The following is a 24,467-nucleotide window of genomic DNA, read 5'->3' as shown; positions in this document are numbered from 1 at the left end:
GGAAAAGAACAATAGCTGTGCTACATAACGGCACAATAGTATTGCCGGGCGTCCTACAGTGATTACAGATGGATTACACAGTGAAAAATATTTGCTCAGTGGGTTGTGATTTGTGAACTTGTGATACGAGTATACCACGATGGGAGAGAGAGAGAGAAACAAGAGAGAAGGCAGTGAGAAATGGCATCAATTGTAGACGCATGTTAGCACCTAGTATCAGCAAAGAAAATGAGCCAGATGAGGTGGGTAAGGTGACGAAAGAGGTGTTTTTAGATTTGTTTAATTCTAGGTTATTTGCTAAAATAAATATGAGATATAAAAAGGAAAAAATCAGACTTAAGTGACTTCTTCAGTGTTTTTACGATTTCCGCCTAACAATAATTCTTCCAAGGAGCATGGGATTACATCTCAGTGCCAAACTTTCTCGATTTTTTATGCATCATTGATCATGTGTATGAGGTCTCAGTCATTAATTTACTATTAGCATAACAGTTTTGTCCCTGAATCTAAGTGGATGATACTGTCCAGATGTTTTGGGCGTTTATTTTTAGAGGGAAGACAACGGAGGGAGGTCATAAGGCGGGATTGGATGGCCTTCTTGCGCCCCAGAGTGGCCAACTGCAAGGAGGAGGAATAGCAGGTGGCGTGTGGCGGTGCTGGTGGCATCGGTATTGTTCATGCTGGTGAACAGTACCCGTGAGTGGAGAGGGAGAAAGATAAGAGATGCAATCTCATCTTTTTTTTTTAATTTCCAAAGGATATAATACCTCCGTTTATATAGAGAGGACCTACCTTGACTACCAAGCAAACTATGATGTCCTTCCTAATTGAAATCCAAATTATTTCTTAACTATAGATAAACTATTTCTATTCAAAAGATATTTATTTCTTAATCTGAAGATAACTTGATGATGACTTGATCTCGAAGATTTGGTGGCGGCAGCAGCAGGCCCTAGGGCTCCCACGCCTTCCACATGCGGTGGACATCGGCGACAACCCTTACCCTAGCTATCGCTGCCTCCCTGCTAGGCCAGCCGAACAAGCCCCCATGGTCCTAACCCATGACATCTCCTCCGCCATTGATTTCCAGTGCGTCCTCGTGTTGGACATCCATGCTCCAGCCTATCCTGTCCTCCTGGCGTGGCGTTGAAGAGTTGTCCTGAAGCCACACCCTAGAGCACAATTCACTGAACACCAATGCATTAGTGAGGTTACAGATGGTGTGATCGATGGACAGGGTGAACTCATAGGACACATTAACGATGTAGTCACGAAGAGTGAAACACCAAGACGTCGGGCACCTGGTGTTTCCCATCATGGCAGGGGTGCCAGGCACATCCACCAATTAGCGTTAGATGCCCACATGGTAGTAGAGCTCGCCTGCTGGTGGAGGAGAATTCAAGAACTAGTGATAGAGAGCGGCACTGGGCAATGGAGTCACGTCCAAGCCGAAGAAGAACGAGTCTATCGGAGTTGGGTGGCTAACAGTCAAGTCAATGCAATGACCTAACAGTAGTCGTGTGAAGCATCTCCAAGTGGTGCAGAGCCAAGGTGCCAGAAGAACTATAAACTCCATAAACGACTTGGGCAATGGTGATAAACTCACAACCAGTATGATTAGAAAAAATTAAGTCTGCAGCAGGCACGAAAGAACGAGGCATCTCCTGAAGAAGCAAGACAGACTTCAAAAAAACACGATGGGCACCCATAGAGGAAGGCATATGAACACCTACAACCAAGTGACGAAACGAGGACCTCATTGCCCGAGTCAAGGAGAGCATGTACCAGGTGGTGAAGAAGTGATGAAGAAGGCATGTAGAGGCAATGGTCAAACAAGATGACATCGTCGACCACTGCCTAAGCTGGTGCGAACTCCTTCTGTCATATGCGTGCACTGAGGTCGGCAAGCTCCGGGTCGGCCCGGACCATGCGACGGACCTCGTCCGAGTGATGTGAGAGAACCTCTATGGTTGTTGCTGATGTACGGTTGCCGCCTAGTCTAGAGAACGAGCCTATGTCGCCACCTGATGGTGCTGAGGATGAAGCAAGCAAGGCAAGCACAGATGTTGGCGACTGTAGTGCAGGGACAGGTGCCGCCCAGAATGGCGCCTGAGGAGGTGGAGGTGAAGTAGTGTCGATGCTGAGGAAACAGACAGTCTAGTTGTCGTGACGAAAACTCATCTCCAAGCGAGCAAAGTCCCTGTAGCGAAAATAGCCCTATTAGGCTATGATTGCGATTTTAGTGATTGATGAAACACAACCAAAGCAAGTGGCAAATAATAAATGACACCAAATGTAAAGATCATAAATGAGCACAAAGTCTTACCACATTACTTGGATGCATATTCTTACCACTTAGTCCCCCTTTGTTGCGGCTCTCTCTTTCTCCATTACCACTATCTCCCTTGAACAACCTATGCAAGAGCTTATCTTTTATCAATCTAGATGCCTAGCATCTTTTCATCTCTCCCTTTGTCTACTTTGGCATTCCTAGACATCTTGCTAGTTGCTACAATCTCTTCCACATTATTCATCTTGCAAACATCTTGCTTTGGTCGTCAAACTTCTCCACCTTTGTCAGCAATCTCCCAAAGTGGGCTATAAACACATGTTGAACTCAAGGGAAAAACATTAGAGCACATAGGAGAGAGCTTCACAAATCATGATCCAATAAAAGGATATCAATTGTATGGATATCACTACAAATGAATGATACCAATTATAGGCTATGAAAGCACATGGATCATAATTTATGAAACTCACATAATATAGTCTAAACTCTCTCTATATGTGTGCATATATATGATAAGAAAGAAATATATGCACAACTAGATAATATATCAAGATAGAAAGTTTAAGCTATATTATGCATAGAAGTAGCTTAAATAAATTGATAATGATACCAATTGAGACATTTAAGCATTGCATACCTCCAGGGACATGTTGATTGCTCCATGAGACTACAAAAGAAGTCACTAGAAACACATGTTAGTCTCAAAATCACAACCTATAAGATATACTCCCCCTAAATGTATTCATACAAGTATTGAATACTTGTGAGATATATGTGCACTTTGTATTGATATCAATGGGGATTTATCCTATAGATTTTATCATGGCACATGAAAGATACCAATTGTAAAAACTATTTCTATGTAAATAACCTATAACTAATAAACAATGTAGGTTGATCATGGGTTAGAGATAAATACAAGCAACCTACCATATGAAAATCTATACTAGACATTGAAATAAATTTAAATAAGCATATGCAATCCTAGATGAGGCAAATAAGTTAGAAGCAAAAAACAAAATGTATGAACATAAATCTAGCTACCATTTACCTCTTTTCCTTTGGAAGGGGATTTGGGTATGTGATGATCATAATCTTCATCAATGCACCTATCTTGTACACTTAGCTTCTTTCCTTGAACCTTCACTTCATCTTGTAAGCCAAGTCTCTAAATCTCCATAGCCGCTTCAGGCTTCAAGTCTTCTTTGAAACCCAAACCGATTGAGACCCCTTCATGTTGGTGCTAACTTTCTTGGGCACCCAAATGAGTTAGTTCCACCTCTAACCATTTCTCCCAACCATGTGTGCAACCATCTTGTCATTGTCCTTCTTCTTGAGCTTGTAGTGGTTACTCTTAGTCTTGATCTTGTAGTTGGGCTTGCTGTAGAGGTTGGAGGTCTTGTTGGAGAGGTTCGCCATCTTCTTGTTCTCCTTTGTCTCCTTCTTCACTTATTTGCATTGGAATTACTTCTGGCCTTCTTGATGGCATTTGAAGCATGTCACGGTGGACCCCTCCGCAAGCTTCTTTACTATAAAAGCATGGTTATATTGAGGAGGTTGGACATGATTCTTGCCCTTTAGTCTTGCCAAGTTCTTCTTGAGCTTCTACACTTCTTGTTTGAGCTCATCATTTTCTTGTACAATGAGGTCATTAGATGGTTCTAAAAAATATTCTCAATGCATTTCTTATTACAAAAGGGCGAGCTAGATAAAGCAATTAAATCATCACAAGAAGTAGAAATATCTACCTTAGGATTAAAATTAAATAGAGAGGTAAATTGTTTCAAAGGGACCTTAGTTTGAGATTCAATGCACTCAAATTTAACTTTAAGCTCTTTATGCTCCTTGTTTAGCAAATTGAATTTGCTCAATAATTGTTCATAATTAGAAATAAAGATAGCATGAATGTCATTAAGTGTATTGAATTTCATAAGCTCTTTAGATTATTTCTTAAGAGTCCTTTGTTGCTCATTGATCAAATGAAAGAGTTCATCATATGAGGAAGAATCCTCATCGGATTCATCATCACTTACATCGCTATCTATACCTTTGGCCATGGGGACACTTGTGTGATGACTTACGCGATGATAATCTTGAGGAAGAGCTTCTCTTGGAGGAATGAATGGTGATGCTCTCATCACTTAAGCTTAAATCTTCATCATCACTCACTCATCTTCCTATGCTAGCAAGTGCCTTGGCTCTTCCCTTTGTCTCCCTCTTCTTCTTGGTCTTCTTCTTCTCCTTCTTGATATGATCAATTGTGTTGACCAAGTCTTCAATGGAGATTGGGTTTATCAATCTTGGTATTGATCTTCTTGATGTTCTTCTCCACTTGTGAGATGAGCTTAGCGACTTTGGGATCCATCTCTTCATCACTTGAGGTGCTTTGCTGATCTTCTTCATAACTCTCTTCATCTTAATCACCATCATCTTCCAGATAGTTCGGTGATGAAACGATGTGCACCGGATGCTAACACCAGAGCAATTTACACAGAGAAGTTCGGTGATGGCGATGAAGTATACACTAGAGTCTTCTGTGTTCGCAGAAGCTTGATTGGGGTTCCAACGGCTAGTTTGTGAGAGTGTACTCACCGGATGATCCAGTGTTAGTACTATTGTTCTAACCGAATCATCCGGTGTCAATAACTTTTCTGAGCCGTTGGGTTAACGGCTAGTGCGCGGGTTTAAGGGTACAAATACCCCTCCACTCAGTCATTTAAAGATGTGGCATGCTACTTGAGTCTATAGAAGTTCGTGTACACCTGAAAAGACATTCAAACCACCAAAGTGCTTAAAGTGATTATCCAAGGTGATTAAGCACAAGATTAGTGAGGGATTAGTGCTTATAGTCTTAGAGAGAGTTTTGTAAGGTGATTGCTTCCTAAAGAGTGGATCAAGGAGTGATCCAACTTTGTACGAAATGATACGCCGATACCTTGGAGTCTTGGTGACTCACCAGCAATCTTGTTGACCCTCTGACTTGGTGTAGAGCGGTAATAAGGCAATTGTGTTGGGACGCGAAGACCCTTGCCTTGATGGCTCAAGCTTCGAAGTGATCACGGTGGTAAGGAACTAGAAGAGAGGCTAGTGGTGAGACCTTGCCTTAGTGGCTTGGTGGCTCATCCTGGTGGAGGTCTTGTCTTTGTGACTTAGTGACTCAAGAGTCGTGACCGGGTGCCGATCAGGAGAATATCCTTTGTGGAGCTCCAGCGTTGACTAGGGGTGGCATTCACGCCATTGATACCATGGGAAAAAATATCCTTATGTTGAGTTTGCTCTCTCTACCTTATTTACGTTTCTGTATTTACATTCTTGCAATTTACCTTCTTAGAAATGTTGCAAGTGCTTTGATCGGTAGAGTAGACACACTAGATAAACCTAGAGCACATTTAGATAGAAATTAATATAGGTTTATTTTGTATTGTTTTTGGAGCCAAAATAGTTCTATGTGTCCTAATTCGCCTCCCTCTTGTGACGTCACCGATCCCTTTAGTCCCAAACGATAGGACTCAGGCTACAAAGCCATGGAGTCCCTAGGATGATGTCGGTGTCGCTCATCAAAGGGAAGGTGTAGCCATCGATGAAGAAGATCTCCCGCTCAATGACAAGCAGTATATCGCGGCAGACGCCATGGCCAATGATGCAATCACCAGTGCTGACAGTTATCCGCATCTGAATACGGTGCAGTGGTAGCCCCAGTCAAAGTGCGAGGGACTCGTTGATTATGTTGTGTGTCACGTCGGTGTCTACAAGAACGTGGAGTCCACCCTCATGTAGGGCGTCGCATGGTGCGTCCACAGGGGAGATGATCCTCCTAATCACCCCTCATCATCATGAAGGACGCCGCGCCCTCGTCCTCTATGTTTGTGTCATTGTCGATGAGTTCCAGGAGGAACAAGTGCTTGCACTTGTGCCCCTTGGAGAACTGCTCATTGCAGTTGAAGCACAGGTTGAGTTGGCGGTGCTCCACCATCTTCTCAAGTGTGAGCTTCTTGAAGACCTTAGGGTTGGCACCTCCAGCTTGAGGTGTATCAAGTGAGGCGCCACCCCCAGGGGTGCCTTTAGTCGTTGTCATTCCATTGGCCCTAGTCGCCGAGGGTGTAGAGCGTGAAGAAGATGGACGGGCATCGAACTTGGATGTTGTCGAATGCTACTCAGCCTTAGCCATGGCAAGGGCACACCTGTCATAGGCACGTGCCAAGCTCATGGCCTCCTCCATTTCCTTGGGCTCATGGAGTTCCACGTCCGTTTTTAGGGGCTCTGTCAATCCTATAGTATAGATGTTTACCTGTTGTATTTCATCCAAGTTCTCAGCGCGAGCAACAAGTGTAAGAAAATTCTTTGTGTCGAAGGGCATCAAGATTGCCCAACGGATTATGTCATGTCGGAGGGTCGAAGCAGATGTTGATGAGGCAAGAGAAAGACTCTCATGTGAGAGGGTCGTGGTCCTTAGACAGACACATGTACTGCTGCTGCGTGACACCTATCATATGGAAAGAGGCCAGTCAAACCCTCTCCACATCCGAAGTGTGTTGCCTGAGGAAGAAGTGCTCACACCAGTTGAGCCATGGGAGTGGGTCGTCCTTGCCATCGAAGGTGGGGAGCAACAACTTGTGGTACTTAGGTGCCATGAAGTCGTAGCGGGGTGGTCGTCCATCAAGTGCCGTAGTGGAGCAAGAAACCGGGTTAGGCATCCCGGATGATAGTGGAACGACAGACGTGGACAAGCCGGGGAGGATGGCGTTGATCATGTTCGCAGAAGAGCTATCATCGGGCACCCCCAAGAAAGCGGCCACAACCGCATGGGCAGCACGCCTGGCTACTACCATGCATGCGACCTCAGCCTCCTACCGAGCGATAGCCGTGTTTGCCACGAAGGTGTTGTCGATCGTCGCCTTGCTGTTGTTATTGTTCGTGAGGCGCTCCTCTTGGTGTTCCATGTGGAGCTCAAAATCTTTGATCATGGATGTCAAGTTGTGGATAACCTTTCGCGCCCCCTCAAGTGCTTCCGACACAAACTTGTTAAAATCCTGATCACCAGCATTGCCAGAACCCATGGTCTCTAATACCAAATGTTGTGGGTGCTTATTTGTAGAGGGAGGACAATGAAGATCGTAGTCAAAGGAGGTTGTAGGGCGGGGTTGGATGGCTTTCTTGCGCCCTAGAGTAGCCGACTGCAAGGAGGAGGGAGAGGAGGTGGCGTGTGGTGGTGCTGGTGGCGTTGGTACTGTTCACGCTAGTGAACAGCACCCATGAGTGAAGAGGGAGAAAGGTAAGAGATGCAATCTCTTCTTTCTCAATTTCTAAAGGATACAATACTCTCTTTATATAGAGAGGATCTATCTTAACTACCAAGTAACCTATGATCTTTTGTAATTTAAATTCAAACTATTTCTTAACTATAGATAATTTATTCCTATTCAAAAGATATTTATTTTCTAATATGAAGATAACTTAATGATGACTTGATCTTGATAATTTAGCGACGGTGGCAGTAGGCCCTAGGGTTCCCGCGCCTTCCACGTACGGTGGAGATCGGTAGCAACCCTAACCTTGGCTATCGTCGCCTCCCTATTGCGCCAGCCGAACAAGCCCCCATGGTCCTAACCCATGACACCAGATCTTACTTAATTGTAAGTAGAGATTGGCTAAATATAACTTTTTATCGGTCCTAAAATCAGCATATATATAACTCCTATTTAACACACCGCTTGTTAAATAATGATTTTCTATTCGTTAGTTTTCCAGTTTCATCGTGAGTATTTTCCTGTTTTGTAATAGAGATCTTACGATCATCAATTTTTCTATTTTATAATATGTGATTTCATATTTTGTATTAAAGATTTTACCATCGTCACTTTTCCTGTTTTATAAGGAGACTTTTGATAACAGCTGTTATACATTTAGCTTTTCATTACACGCGTCGACATTCCACAACATCAATGCTTTTAATTTAGTCAGATTCAGACCTTGTTTGACACTTATTCAATTTTCCAGATTTAAATAGATTCATTACTTGAAAAACAAAAAAAAAAAGCTTTGGGTACTTATTTAGCAGGTCTACAAACTAAAGAGTTAACCACGCGAATGAAGCAAGTCGGCAATCCCTATGCTAAAGCGTATAACTCGGGACAAAAACAAGATAGATATTTTTCAACTGCCCACCTAACCGAAGACTTGCGAAGTAAATATAGGATACAATGATAACTATCCGATATTATTCAATACTATCCATATCCAACTCTAAATCTAAGAAAAAATAGAAAGTAAGATACATAATAATTGGTATTCGTTCGAAGTATCTAAATGTGTAAGATACATAATAATTGGTATTCGTTCGAAGTATCTAAATGTTAAGAGTTATAAGAAAACCTATTATAATTTTATTTAAAATATAATAATATATATAGATTGCCACACATCACAAACAGATAATACTTAATACTCTTATTTTTACATCTCAACGATCACTCTATATATACTCACTTTAATTGTACTTTAATGTGCCGTGTAAAGATACAAATGAAGTGAATTTTCTATTTATCAAACTACCTGAAAGCTTACGATACTATTCGCTCCGACTTCGACTCAAAAATATAGAATAGAATACAGGATAAAGAAATAATTATCCGTATTCAAATCAAAAAAAAATATAGAATAAGTTACATGATAAACTATATTTTTCCGTATCCAATCTAATTATACCCCTACGTACAACTAAAGAGGTATACAATAAATTACAACCACGCGAATGAAGCGAAGAGTTAACCGGCAAGTCGGCAATCCTTAGTACTCAAGGTCACTGAAGAATGGACTTTCTGCTCATCATGCACGCAAGAGACTTACGGACATAGGCATATATTAAAGATAATACCACCAAAATTAATTAACATCTTAAGATGACTATTTTCTGTATCTCGATCCAGATGATATATCGAACTTTTGTTCTCCGTCCAAGTTCAGCAAAATTAACAGTCCCAATGGATAAAAAAAAGGGACAGGCACAAGGTAGTTCGACCAACACGGGGAAGACAATATAAACAAGTCACTGACTTTTATTCATTGGGCAGAGACCAGTTGTCAAAGATTTGCCATTAAGGTTGCTCCTATCGCATGGAGAGTAACACTTTTATGTATGTAAAGTAATGGCACAGTTCTTTTGCTACCTATCAACAGGAATCCAGAAGTAGCTCCGTTTACACCACCAAAGCACTAATGTCTGGTGAAGAACGCGGTATCTTCCAGTCGTTGTTTTCCATTTTCTGACGGAGAAGCCCCTGGACGTATCCTAATACCATATATGGATGGCAAGGGCCACGTACCTGATCCATGCTCATAATCTTCACACCAATTATTGATGAAGATGGCAATCTTTGCTTATGCTAGCTTGGCTGCAGGAAGCACATGGATCTGATGACTGATGAATCAGCTTAGTCCTGAATCTGTGGACAAAAGTAAACAATGGTGAAGCATCTTGACACATCCAAAGATTACTTTCCCACCGACCAGCTAGGGGGGTTCAGGCACATGTTCATCTGTACTCCTGGATAACAGCCAGTCATTGGAGCTCGGCTGAGTTCAGCAATGCTGTGCCAGTTCAAGGAAACAGGCCATGACTGATGATGGCATCAACTCCTGCATCCAGTGAAACAGTAGAGCATGGTTAAAATCAAAACCAATGCAGAATACTGACAAAGGAACATGAATGCATTACACAGACGAAAACAGGCGACACATTTGCAGTACAGGCTGCACAACCAAATATCAGGACAGGGTCGGTGTTGCCCAAGTCGGCTGCCTAGGCGCTAGTTGCTTGGTCACTATAATAGGTGCCCTGGGCGGTCCAGGCAGGTCCTGGGCAACCAAGACAGCCGAGGCAGGGCAGTGACAGGCAGTCCTGGGTGGCGAACGCGACGATAAGGCAGTCCTGGCAGTGACAAGGCAATGTTGTGCCAGCATGGATTACGGTTACACGTTACCTTTTTTTCCCGTCCGCTACTCATGCTCGTTGGCAGTTGCTCATGGGAGCTACTTGCCACCAGATCTGTGCTCCACTCCCCAATCCACTGCCTCCAGGATGGCTGCGTCCAAACCATCACCGCTGCTGCCTCGAAACCCCCTCACCGAACTTTTCCAATCCTTCATGGCCGCTGCCTCGAAGCCTGGTCACCAGACTTCTCCAGTGCCCAGTCCTTTGCCAGGTCTCCAGCAACTGCAGCAGCAAGCAAGGTACTTTGCCCTCCTCTCCTTGCAACTACTATTGAGCTGCTGCTGCTTGTGTCATTGTGTGGCTGTTACTTTGAGCAGCTGCAGCTTCTGTAGTAGTGTAGTTGTGTAGATTGTGTAGTCACTTGTCAGTGACATACTGAGTACATGAACTGCTGCCACTTGCTTTGTTCAACTGATGACTGAACTTGACTACATGTTATGTATGGATCATGACTTCACTTTAAACGTATGTGTGATAATGCCATGTGATTTATTGAATCTTAGTTGGTAATTGCTGCCAGTCATGCTACGTATCCTTGCTGTTGTCCCTCGTATCAGCCTCGGAGGTCACCAATGGACAGCCTTAAGAGAAATTACGATGACATTGGGCAAGATTATGGAGTGCCAGTGAATCCAAACACGGATAAAAGTGTGTAATCATGCAAACGAATATTTAGTGATGTTAGGGACAACTGTCATACTAACCAATATTTTTCCTGAGTAGAGTATATCCTAATAGAATTTGTAGAAGTGGTTTCACCTCATTTGTCCTTACGAAGAATTCTCCATGAGTTTCTAAAGTTCAGAAAAGAAAGGCATTTAAAGGTACTGTAATGAACCAATTCATACTAAAAAAATATTTTTATAATGTAGAGTATACTCAACATGGTTTACTTGGTTACTAGTAAACTTAAATACCTACTAGCATTTGCAATTTTCATTATATATCTGCTTGATGCACTCTTAACTCCAACTATGTTGTTTCAATGTAGCCAGTCCCAAGCCAGGGTATGAAGGGTTGTGATGGGCTTGGCGAGACAACGTAAAAACCCAGCCACTCTTGCAGAGATGAAACACAAAATCATTCTTGTCAGTTAAACATATAGTGGGAATCAGTTACAGTTACAGTTCCATCAGTCGTCAACAACATATCTGGTTAAATCCTATCACCTATCAAGTTTAAACAAGAAACTGCCACCATGTACAGGTGAAATATATTCATCAACTTTAAATGTGGGATTGGAAGTGAAATAAATACTAAACAACAACTGCATAGCTATGTAACATCCTTGGCATTTTAAAGTGGCCACCACAAGTTACTGTTATCTGAGACCAAGATCAATAATTTAACAACTAGCAATACATAGAACTATTCAAATGGAGAACATGATGAGCAGAGAGACAGCATGATAAACAATTACCTTCGTAGGCGAGGCGGCAATGGTTGATCAGGGGATGAACGGGAGGAGCCACCATTGTATGGGACATGCCTCTGCTCAGAAAATCCATTTGCATGTACTTCATGTGGCGGTCGTTGTATGTCACTAGAATCCACAGGGATAGCCCCAAATGAACCAAATTCGATTGGTTTACCAGTAGCACCGTAATTTGCAGATTGATCAGAGGAGTATAGGACAACTGGTTGCATTGAAGATCCAGATAAAGCACTGGTTCCACTGGAAACAGTAGATGGTTGTGATGGAACCCCATATGCCATGTTTACTGGATTGCGAGTAGAGTTTGTAGATCCAAATGAATGGTTCTGTACACTTGGTAGACCACCATCTTCTTGCCTGTATGAATCATTTCTGTAGGGTTGCCAATGCCTATCAGCCTGAATTTCATCAGCCGTCTGTCTGTCAGACCTAATGCCAGATCTCTTCGATTGACTACGCCCAAAGCTACGCCCTACATTTCTTTGTTTTGAGTTTGCCCAGCTTCCTTCTTTATCATTATGATCAATTTTGTCACTATTATAACTCCCTCTGTAGTTTCTTGAGCCTGACTGTCGTTCCCTGAATGGAACCATCTGAAAGAATAAAGAATAGAACAATACATTAGTGAACAGGTTTGGTTACAAAATTCCCAAAGCACCTACACTGTGCCTAAGTCTTGCCAAACAATTTTTTTGCATTTCATTTTTTTGGTAATCATCCAAAAATAAGCCAAAAAAAGGATTGGCGCAGGAAAATAAGGGACTAAAGTCACTAAACCAACCATATGTCCTACAAGAGCAATTCCTCAAAGAGATAGTACTAACTAATATACTTTAGAATGAGATTGCACATGAAACAATAATACCAATCTGGAAAAGGTGGAACAGTTAGTACTTTGGTATGAATTTCCAGGAAGGCAGGAAGCTCGCAGGAGAATCTTAATTGATGAAACTATTCTTATTATTATGAAATATTAACAGCAGTTTTGTCATATGCTGCTAGCCCGCAGCAAAGAAGGATGAAATAGTAATTTACATTTTAGGCACTTACAGGAGTTGGCAAGTAGGTCCCAGTGCCGCCACGATATCTTGGAGCATCTTCTCCATAGCGCTGGAAAACACCAGAAGCTCTTTCAGAAGCAGGTTGTAGAGGAATCACAGGAGTAACCCCATGACCAGGGCTCCTTACTTGTGCCCAATTAAAATTATGTGCAGGTTGTCTTCCAGGGCCATCCAATGGAAAATGGCCCGGCATGTACATAGGTGGCATAGCAACAGGGTATAATACAGAAGCAGGGGGGCGTGCATTTTGGCAGAATCTCCCATACTGTAAATTTTGCCAATGGCTCCAAAAATCACTGTTCAAAATGTCAGACTTGTGATCATGATCTGCTATAACACTGCCTGGTGGAGTTAGAATATTTGCATCAGGTTGGTCAGCATCATCATGTGAACCAAAGCTTTGGAATGCCACGTGGAGAGGAAACTGATCCCTTCCTTCATTTCTATCAATCTGGGACACAGAACTATCAGTACTCCCAGGGAAAAATGGATAGACAACAAAAGGAACTGGTGGACCTGTTGGAACAAATGTCAAACCAGAATTATCAACTTGTCTCTGCTGAGGACCAATAAGAAAAGGTCTGAACACAGAATTGTGCATGTTGACGTGTAATGGATCATGATCATCTGAGGCTTGACTAGAAGTTGATTGTTCTGAAGGGCTAGGCCCTGGTATTCCACCAGAAAAAACAATGTTCACATCTGGTATTGCATTGCTATTTCTAGTTCCATCAAGTCCTGAAGGAAAATACTCTGTCGTATTTTCAAACTGCCAACTGGTGTTCGTTTTGCTGTGCGAAGAGGAAGGTGCTACAGCGGCAGGTGTTTTACCCCATTTATCTTGTGATGATGTTAGGAACATCCCAGCGGGTTCATCACATGAGCTATCTGGAATGGTCTGTCCAGAGCTTCCTTGTGAAGAAACTAATCTCATGTTACTGGCACCAAACTTTATCCCTCCATTTACTTGATGATGAAACATGACAGCAAAATTTCCACTTAATGTTTCACAGCTACCCTCAATACTGGATTTTTCCTGTCCTTGCAAAAGGGCACCAGGTATATCATGAAGAGAAGAGGACATTCCAGATAATCCAGTACCATTCTCACGCCAATTACCTCCATCATCACAATTTGCTCCAGTTGTAGCGGACCTCTCACTCTCATTGCCATCTTCAGAGTTTGATGCAAAAGTAGGACTACCAACATAATGGCTCATAGTTGGTGGAACAAATCCATGAACAAACTGCATGTTGTGTAACCATGGAGTTCCGATAAATGAAAAGTTTGGTGGCAAAATTCCTGCCAGATTTCTTTGAGGATAACCTGATGAGACCATCAAGGGGGGAGGTGCTACAGAAAGATGAGATGGTATTTGCACTGACAAAGGAACTTGTCCATTGAAGCCATCCACCAGATCCGCCGGATCATGTTCCTCCGGACTTCTCTTGTGCAACAGATCCGATGCTTCGGGGACCACAGCAAGCTCTTCATTTGTTGCAACACATATATCTTCACGATTGCTGCTCGAAACACTACTTGGATCTGATTCTGATATTTTGGAATTAAATGAAGCATTCATGGAAGACGCTTGCTTTTCTTGATAAGACTTTTTGCTGTAGTTGCCAGACACCTCTGTAATAATACTATTTCTTCTGCTACTGTACTCAGCCTTTGAAGTTTTTTCTACTTCAGCTACTCTAGTGCGCCTGCTAGAAGGAAAACCTTGAACTGAAGAGTCTGTCAATTCAGGACTAGAATTTGTTCTAGCAAATTGAAGCCTGCTTTGTCCATTCCTGTCATTCATACCAGAGTGACTCTTTGATATTCTTTTATCTCTTTCACCCAGCAAAGATCCAACAGGAATGCTGTTTTTCTCTAGCTGTCCAGACACCTTGGTATTTGATTGCACTGCATAAATTTGCTGGCTCTGAGTAGGATAAGCAGCAGAATGAACTGTTCTTGGTGAATTCTGATACTGTACACTTGCTTTCTTTAGGAGTTGAGTGGTAGGGTCATGATAGTTTTGGCTACCTTCATTAAGACTATCATGATCCATGCATGTTGTGGGATTTTCCAACTTTTTCTTGTGTGCTGTTATACTCCTGTGACTGTTTGGCACTTCAATAGGCACAATCTTCAAAGTTTGATGAATTGGGCTCTGGGCAGGTGCATCAGGACGATTGCCACTGCCATGTCTTCTCCATGTATTTGTGAAGAATTGTTTCACTTCAACAGCCAAATCTTCTCTTGGACATTCAAGTAACCTTGCCAACCTTTTTGCCCCAAAAGCAAAGGCGCTGCGTATTCTAAAGAAGTTACCTAAAAATTACAAAAGGTAATTACAGAAAAAGATTACTCTTACCAATTAACATGACCAAAATGATGATATACAACTGTTAACATCAAGAGGTTGCATCTAACAGGAGAAATCAAGCAAATTTCACTTTCGAATGTATACTTAATCTTGCACATAAGAACTTGAAAATTAAGGCATTATATATTTACCAAATTTATAATATTTTAGGAAAATAATCATGCATATCTTTCAGAATCCTGGAATCCTCTACATGCAAATTCTATTTGGATAATACCATTATATGATAAGACTAAAAACTACTAGCCAGTATCTTGAGCTACATTTAATATGCACCGTCCAGCAATTTTTTTTCCGGTGTTTGTTGTAGTTTAGGTGGCTATATGCGCAGTTATTTGTATCTTTCAGCCAGGAGTAGATATAATATATTGGTACCATGTGAAATTGATAATGTTAACCCAAAGATTACAAATAAAAAAGGTTGTTGCGGAAATTAGAAAATAATACCATTGGGAGGGCGAACCGGGACACACCGAAATGAATATACCAATCAACTCCACACACAATAGGGAAAATTATGGAATGGCAAACGCTATAAATTATGTACCATGAGATCTTCATGTAGAACACTGTGTTGCAACAGGTGAAAAATAACGCACCTTTGCTAACACTTCTTCCAAGGTTATTGCTTGTTCGTAAAGGATCAACTACATTGAAGTGCTTTGAAACAAATGGCTGAACGTGGTTCTCATGGGGACTAGGCATAACTGCATATGTAGAACCACACATGTCTAGGAAGGACTTGCTGAGCAACAATGTGCCACCATCCTTTCGTGGAGGTTCCGCTGCATCATATATTGGCATACCATAAATAATCAGAAGACATGCATCCATATGTATGATCTATTGATCTGGCAGCGTGACTATGAGAAGTATAAAATTACCAGACATGTCTGGAAGAGAGCTTATAGGAACTGGGCCCCACAAGCTTACACAAAATTTCTCCCAGTCAAAGTTACTAAAGAACTCTAAGAACCGGTACAACACCTGGCAAGGAAAAAGAATCATATTGATAACGGTTTTGCAAAACAATGTAGCAGAGAGGAAGAGGAAGATACCTCAAGTGGTCCGTCAAAAGAACTGTTGAACACATGAAAAATGTAAAGAACCAGCGTCTCTAGGGCATATGTTGATATAAGACCATGATGAGCTCCAAGAATACGACTTTCGTAGTAACACCAGGCCTTTATCAGTATGATACTTCGCTTGAACAGATGATTTTGACTGATCAAGCTATCCATCTGGTAAACAAAATACCAGTAAAGAGCAAGAATAGGAAGAAAAATCTGGCATGAATTGAGAGAACATACCTCTTCAAGGAAACAAAGTGTACACAAACCACCAACTTGGTTGAATGAGATGTCAACAACAATGTTTTCCACAAGACACTTAATAATCTTCACCTGCACATGATTGGCGAACAAATGAAATTATGTGTAGACAAAGAGTACAGGATATATGAACTAAATCACAAATCATGATTAGTTAGAAACAAAGTGAGTGCATTTTTGTGGTCTCAGAAGAACACCAGAAGCATTGACCATTAACTACTATCATGAAAAAGAATTAGTTACTAGCTCAGAAACATCAAAAGATCTATAGCAATGTGAGGCTAACATGCAGCAGGGACACTTTAGCATTACATTGGATGGATATATCCAAATGGTGATCTCTGTAATCCTGCTGACCAGTACTAAATTGACAAGATGTCAATATGTCAACAACTTATACCGTGAAATCATTCTTCAATGGCTCACATGAGGGATACAACGTATATATTAGAAGCAGGAAATCCAAACAGGTTCGCTGGATGAGTGCACATCATGAATCACTAGTGTAAAATCAGACATGACGTACAGCAACCACAAAAAAAAAAAAAAAAATGGTGCCACCTCTCAATTCAGTATTAAGCCATTACATCAAGCCTATATCATTGTCAGTGATGACCAACCTTAACAGAAAAAATTTACAATCAATTGTAAAACAAAAAAAAAGAAATATGGTCTGCTGGAACCTGGAACAGAGACATAAAACCTACTAAGCATACCTCTGCCTGAATATACTGTACTTCTCTGACATGAAATTCAGCTTTCTCACTTTTCTCCTCATGTTCTAATGCATCCCGAACCGTAATAGCCCAAGTATCCTTCAATTCTTCACTGTTACTAAAAGCGGTGACGTCAATATCACCATCCGGCAAGTAAGTCTTGAGCGGGACTGATCCAAAAGTAAAAACCTGGAAAGAGAGCATGTGAGAGAGAGAAGAGAGTGCGAGAAAGATAACTAAATTCATATCAGAACAACCAAATCTGAAAAATGTTAGACAAGTTGAAGACTCGTACCAAATGATTTTGGACACAAAAGACGAGAACAAATATATCTATTTGGGTGTATTGGAATTCAATGGGAGAGCTTGAAATGTTCATCTAATGGGGTGTGTAAAGGCAGCCAAAAATATAATTGTTGAGTTGCTAAGTAAGAATGGCTCATATATTTCTGCTAAAGTATGACAGTTGTAAATAGCAATATACTGCACTGTGTTGGAAATAGTGGCACATGAAAGGGAAATGAACAGTTAAAAAAACAATACCATCTATCTAGAAAGATGAGGATGAACACACAACAGGAGCAATTTAATGTATCACAACATATCCATGGGGTGTTTTAGGCAGCAACATATAGCTGATGAGCTGTCAAGTAAGAATTGCCCATATGAGAAACATATGGTATACCATTTCTAAATATAGTCTTTCGAAGTCAATTCCAAGGATTCATCCACTGATTGTAAATTTGTGCACAGATGTATATAGAAAACAAAACAGCCGGCGGTACTAACGCGCTAATCCCATGAATTATACAAATCCTACATTTTCACACAAAAAATCCACCTTAGTCATGTTCACAACAACCACAATGTGGTAATATGCATATACCATTTTCCTTTTCCAGCTACCTACAAAGTGAAACCCCACCTTCCTGAACAATCGATCGGTAGACTTCATTAACATTTTCTGCTCCAATACAACTGCTTCTATTAATTTTGCTGTAGTCCCCATCCATCATGTACCAACAGTACAACTTGCCATGAAAACAATGCACACCCATAGAAACCTCTCTTTCATGCTTAGATACCCAAAGAAGCAGCACAAATAAATACTACTCGTACGTAACCTCTACAATGTCGAACACAACCACGCAGTCACTCACACTTCTCACTTACTGATCTTGTGCTACTTGTGCTAACTCCGTAGCTACCGAAATGGCCACAGAAATGACTCCCCACGGGCTGCGATTGCGGTTATACCTGACAGGAGAGGCACCCCATGATGAGCCGCTGCACGTAGTAGGCGACGGCCCGGCGGCGCTCCTCAGACGCCGGGGTAGGCTGGATGCGTGCGATCAACTCCGCCGTCTGCTCCTCCGCGACGGCCCATCGCTCGGCGTCCAGCCGCCGCGTCACCCCGGCCACCACATTAGGCAGCAGCCCGTTCGGCACCATCCCGCCTCCGCCGGCCCAAACCCTAGCCCTTGAAACCAAACCAGCAAGCGCCCACAAAACCCTAGGCGACGGCGGATGGGAGGAGACAGGAGATCAGGAGGGGTCACCGCGGGAGGTCGGGCGGGAGTAGCGGCAGTCGGCGGCGATCGCTGAAGGCCGACGAGGAGGATGCAGCGGCGGCAGCGGTGGCGAGGGAATCGAGGAGGAAGGGTGGGGGTGGGGGGAACTGGGGTCTGGGGATGCGAGGTAGAGAAGCTCTGTGGAACACAGAGTAACGTCCCCTCGATGCCGTGTGGTGGTGCGCTGGTTGCCACCACCTGGGCACGCTTGAACTGTTTTCCATTCTTTTTTAACCCACTTTTCAGACTTTCTTCCTTACCTTTTCAATTCATTGTCAACAATTCTGATAGGTCGTATAATTTTACATGAATATACCCTACAACCAATTTAAACGGAAACGAAAAAATCTTCGAGAGGAAATTTATCAAATTGTTGCTGTTACAGAAGGTGACAAGTGAGAGGCAATCGTTGCAAACGTGGCTATCGAGTGATAACTGAGCTAGGTCTATTCGCCACATGAAAATGCTCACATGTGTTGTACCAATGGTTGAATTAGTTACAAGATTTTCTAAATAAAATCACTTGACTAACGACCTCGTCACCAACTAAACTAGCGAGTGAGAGTTGTAACCCTTACGAGTGGCGACAGAAACATTATCCATGTTGTAATTTTTGTACATTAATTTTGTAAAACAACAATTGTTCCCACCAAAATTTGGCAAGGGGTGTGAACTCCAAGATTAGAATGAGAAAAATAGAAGAAACAGGAAGTATTATTAATTGAAGAATTGACAAATGATGTGGTTACGAGTGGATCGGTCTGATAATTGTCTTATATCAGCTAGAAATGTAGCCTATTTCTTATGCTATATCTTTTTATCCTTTAAAATTTCCAAGCCAAAAGATGGATGCATATCTTGTATTTCATTTTGCTAAATAATATATATTGTATCAATTATATAAATTGGATGTATCTAAATAAATTAGAAAAAATATTTTCTTTTAAATAGAAGAAACATTACTTCTTTCAAAAATAAAAGAATTGCAATAGTATCCAATCCACATCGATAAAATAAAATATATCCAGATTCTAGATTCCAATAGTAGATGCATGACGCAGAAAGTTCCTATTGAAATAGGTTTTAAATAAGGAAAAGCACTTTCAATTGTTGCGTATCAAAAGCATCTCGAAGAAGTCTGATTTACACCCTTCAATTGTCACAGAAGTTTGATTTTCAACCGTGAACTATAAGACCAGATATCCTATAACTTGGTGATGTCCTAAGAGTGAGGTAAATTAGGAGACTTAAAAACCTAAACCAAATTAGCTCTCAAAAATTCACAAGATAAATATATCTCAATTTCAATCTAAATGCGCTCTAAGTTTATCTAGTGTGTCTACTCTATTGCTTAAAAGAGTTTTACAACCTATAGTCAATCATAGCAAAATACTCTAGGAAGATAAATGCGCAATGATAGATTGCAAGTATGTAAATGAGGAAATGTAAATAAGGTAGAGAGAGCAAACTCGGCACAAGAGATTTTTATCCCGTGGTCGATTGCATGAATGTCATTCATAGTCCACGTTGGAGCTCTACCAAGGATATGCTTCCGGTTGACACCCGGTTACAACTCCTGAACCACCAAGCCACTAAGGCAAGGTCTCAAGCCGGATGATCCGTCAAGCTACAAAGACAAGACCTCACCAGTAGTCTCTCTTCAGGGTACTTGCCATTATGATCAAGTTGAGCAACTCCACAAGCTTGAGCAACTCCGGCTCAAGTTGTCAGTGAGTCACCAAGACTCCAAGGTGCTGTCATATCACTTGATACAAGTTAGGATCACTCCTTGATCCACTCTCTAGGCAGCGATCACCTAGCAACACTCTCTCTAGGTATATAAGCACTAATCTTGTGCTTATTACCTTAGATGATCACTTTAAGCACTTTAGTGGCTTGTGATGTCTTCTCAAGTATATATGGATTTCTATGGATAGCCACACCTTCAAATGACTGAGTGGAGGGGTATGTATAGCTTTAAACTCGTGCACTAGCCGTTCATCCAACGGCCCAAAAAAGTTGTTAACACCGAATTATTCAATGACAACAGTAGTACAATGTCATACCCGGTTTTATAAAGGAGCAAAACCAGATGCAAACCACATGTATGTTAGGATCAAGTTACATACATGCAGCAACTTCATTAGTGTATCACACACAATGTCATTATTACAATATTTAACTTAAACAAAATAAATAGATCTCAAAGTCTTTAACTAAAGCACACAAACTAAACGCAGCGAAGCTCCCATCTTCCACAGGCAATTGACCGGGCGAACCACCAGCCTAGAAATCTCCGTCCTCATCGATGTATAAGTCTGACTCTCCTTCAATGTCTCCATTGTTTGAGCAGCGGTTTGATGCACATTTGGATGAAAATAGCAAGTGTGAGTACATATTGTACTCCGCAAGTGTGAAAAATATATGACATGCAAGCTTGATTAAAGAAATAGGCTATAATAGGTAAATTTGCATAAATGCCAACTATGATATCGTAAAAGAGTTATAAAAGCATCCTATTTAACTATGTGATTCATCACTAAACTTCCAACTTCTAGAAATATCTTCACCTGTTTCCCAACTACCTGAAATCTACATCAGGTTCCTAAACCAACCAACTTGATACCCATCACAGGTAACCAAGAACCATCCACTGACATTTACCCTTTACAAGTAACCAATCAAATCAACTAAACCAAACCAACTAATCATGTGAGGATCCAAGTATCCCATGACCATGAGCACGACTGATATATCAGATTGTACACTCTGTAGAGGTTGTCCAGCTTTCCCCACGAGTCGTGATTCCCTTATTACCGTGTTGTGCAAACACTTAACAATGGTGTGTCACCCGAAGATCACTACAAGGCTGTTACAAAGTATCCTCCCAATAAGAATAAGCCCGCTAAGGTTTCATCGCCATCAAAGTGGAGTCACACCACTCAGAAGCCCCCTCATGCGCCTTGTAACTCCGGAAATAATCACTCTTCCCTTCCACTACACCACCAGTGGCTCATTCTATGCTGAGGATCCGCTAATTACTAAGTTAGGTCGTACTCATAAGCCTCGTAGATGGATGATAATTCTTTGGTTGTCACTCCACGAACCGGTACTTAGAACACCGAGCAAACACTACCACCCACCAAAGTGTTTCACACAGATCTATAGTGGGGATAGCCTTCAAAGCAAAAAGACAAGAATCGACACCCTCAAGCTTCAATGGAATTCGGGTGCCGGACGGACCATTTAGAGTAGTTATCCGCTGAGCACAATTGATGACAGCCTTATTCTTAGAGAGCTATTTCATCCCTAATATGATGTATATCCCCTTCGAGTCCATCACCAACAGATTTGCAACAAAGGGCATTTCGTTGATGATCACTGATTTCTTGGTCACACATTGGTTAACTAGAACCTTGGCCCCGGGGGCGTCTATAACATACGGCATAGGAGTGGTACTGACTTTCAGCACATGTCGCCAAACACAACTCGTAGCTATGAAGGAATGAGAAGCTCCAAAATCAAATAGAACAACTGTAGAAAGGATGACAGAATTAAAATTCATATTCAACATACCCATCAGTACGTTGCCACCCTCATGAACTCCTTCAGCGGTGGTGTGATGTGCTCGGCCACACTTGGGGACGTGTGTAGCCTGAGAGGACTGCAGTACAGACTGAGCAAGTGGTGGCCTTGGAGCAGTCACCATGGCTCTCAGCTTCGGATATAGGCAATCCCGAGCATAGTGGCCGACACGGCCACAGTTGTAGCACGGGCCGCCGGGGCCACCTGTCACGTTCACTTGAAAGCCAAACGGTCTTGCAAGCTGCCCTTGTGGAGCAGATAAAGACGGATGCCGCACCAGCCAAATCGGCTGTGGGGCTGTCGAGGCCAACATGTGAGAGGGTGGAGATGGATTCTCCGTGCTGGCGTGTTGAGAGCTCCCGCCCATGGAAGGCGACGGACCTCTCTTGCGCTTCTTCTCCTCTTGATGGTTCTTGAGCTTGAACTCCACCGTGAGGGATGTGCTTACCAACTTGTTGAAGTTGGTGAACTCGTGTGCGGACAGCGGTCCTGCATCTATGAGTTAAGGCCATTGACCAAGCGGTATTGCTTCCGCTTGTCGGTGTCGATCTCATCCTGAGCATACTACGCAAGGTGGTTAAACACATGCACGCACTACATGACGGTTCTGCCTCCTTGCTTGAGGTCCATGAACTCTCACCTCTTGATCTCCATGAGGCCTTTGGGAATGTGAAAGTCATGGAATGCCCGGCGGAACTCCGCCCAAAATACCCGATGATTGGCGAGGTGCATGGCCAAATAGTTGGACCAGCACGCGCCTGCCGCACCCTGAAGTTGATGGGCGGCAAAAAGCATCTTCTCGTGGTCCTCGCACCGAAGGAGAGCGAGCTTTTGTTCGATAGTGCAAAGCCAATAGTCAGCGTCGAGTGGATCCTCAGCACGCGTTAAGATAGGTGGCTAAGTCCGCAGAAAATCTGAGAAATCATCTGGGCGCCCGGCCCCACCCCCGGCGGTGGAGGTGGCGGTGGAGGTGACAGAGGATTGTTCTCATTAGAACCCTCGGGAAGATCTCCCAAACTGCCACGGGTTCATGCTGTTGTGACAATGAGAAGGAAGAAAGATGAAGGTTATGTTCCGCCATAGGTGAAAAATCCATCTCCAACTAATGCTACTTGTTATGGCGGATCTCGCTTACTTGGGTCCGTATACTATAAACTGATGAAAATGCATGTTCAAAGGTATGATGCAAAATGAGCATTGAAACATGAAGGCATGCTCGCGTCTGGACTGCACGTATCTTTCTCAAATGTATCTCACCCCAACAAGCCTCACAACTACAAATGTTATTCTTAGAGGCATAAGATAGCAGTTTCATACATATTGATCATGCAAATGCATGAAGGAAATTTAGTGAGTTGCTTAGTGAAGTTAACTACTTATTAAATAACGTTCTAATTATGTTTAGGCTACTTCATTAAACCAAGCTCTGATACCACGCTGTGAGTAACCGTCCAAATAATATCCTAATTAATCGTTAGAAGGATCATTATTCATAATCACAACCTTGATGATTAACCAGAATATCATCCTGGTAGTCCCGGCACGTGTTTTGTGCCCAAGGATCGGAACACACGTCTTCCAACATATACATAACAGCATAGCTTAATAAAGAGCAAGTAATAAATATTTATACTATAAGTATTAAACATGCAATTGATTTCAATAATTTACAACAAAAGCGAGCTAAGAGGAGACAAAACCTCTCAATGCCTAACCACAAAAGAATTACGCAGCGGAACGTTAAACTTATGAACAACAAAAGAGAATGGCGCCACATGCTCTTAGGCACCGTCTCAACACGCCACCTTCAGAGTAGGATGCACTACTCTTGTCCGCCATCCTGATTGGCATGCACGAAGTAGCCAAAGACTGCCTCATCCTCGGCAGTAGCAATACCTGCAACAACTTAAGGGCAGCACCCTGAGTACGAAGGTACTCGCAAGACTTACACAATATGGATATATAATATTCCGACTCCAAGGATTATGCATTAAGCTGTTAGCAAGGACATGCCATAAGGTTAAGTAAAACATATGCGGTAAGCAACCTCGACATATATGTGTGAGCAACTATACTTAACCAAATATGTCATTCTACCCTGCAATAAC

At 42.1% G+C, this 24,467-nt stretch overlaps 1 protein-coding gene across 1 annotated transcript; it reads right to left on the bottom strand.

Annotated features, from left to right (window-relative positions):
• Window positions 1-9,330: 9,330 nt before the first annotated feature.
• LOC133904152 (uncharacterized) lies at window positions 9,331-18,967 on the bottom strand. The gene is made up of 9 exons (XM_062345661.1): window positions 18,461-18,967; window positions 17,204-17,392; window positions 16,467-16,559; window positions 16,215-16,397; window positions 16,041-16,143; window positions 15,756-15,941; window positions 12,769-15,101; window positions 11,704-12,311; window positions 9,331-9,928 (listed from the first exon to the last, which is right to left on the bottom strand). Exons 1-9 carry the CDS (start codon window positions 18,653-18,655, stop codon window positions 9,922-9,924), a joined length of 3,897 nt encoding a protein of 1,298 aa, XP_062201645.1. The 5' UTR covers window positions 18,656-18,967; the 3' UTR covers window positions 9,331-9,921.
• Window positions 18,968-24,467: the final 5,500 nt, after the last annotated feature.

This window comes from Phragmites australis, chromosome 21 (assembly GCF_958298935.1).
Source record: "Phragmites australis chromosome 21, lpPhrAust1.1, whole genome shotgun sequence".
Lineage (NCBI taxonomy): Eukaryota > Viridiplantae > Streptophyta > Magnoliopsida > Poales > Poaceae > Phragmites > Phragmites australis.
The sequence above is the reverse complement of the archived record's forward strand: the minus strand, read 5'-3'. Positions and strand labels throughout refer to the sequence as shown.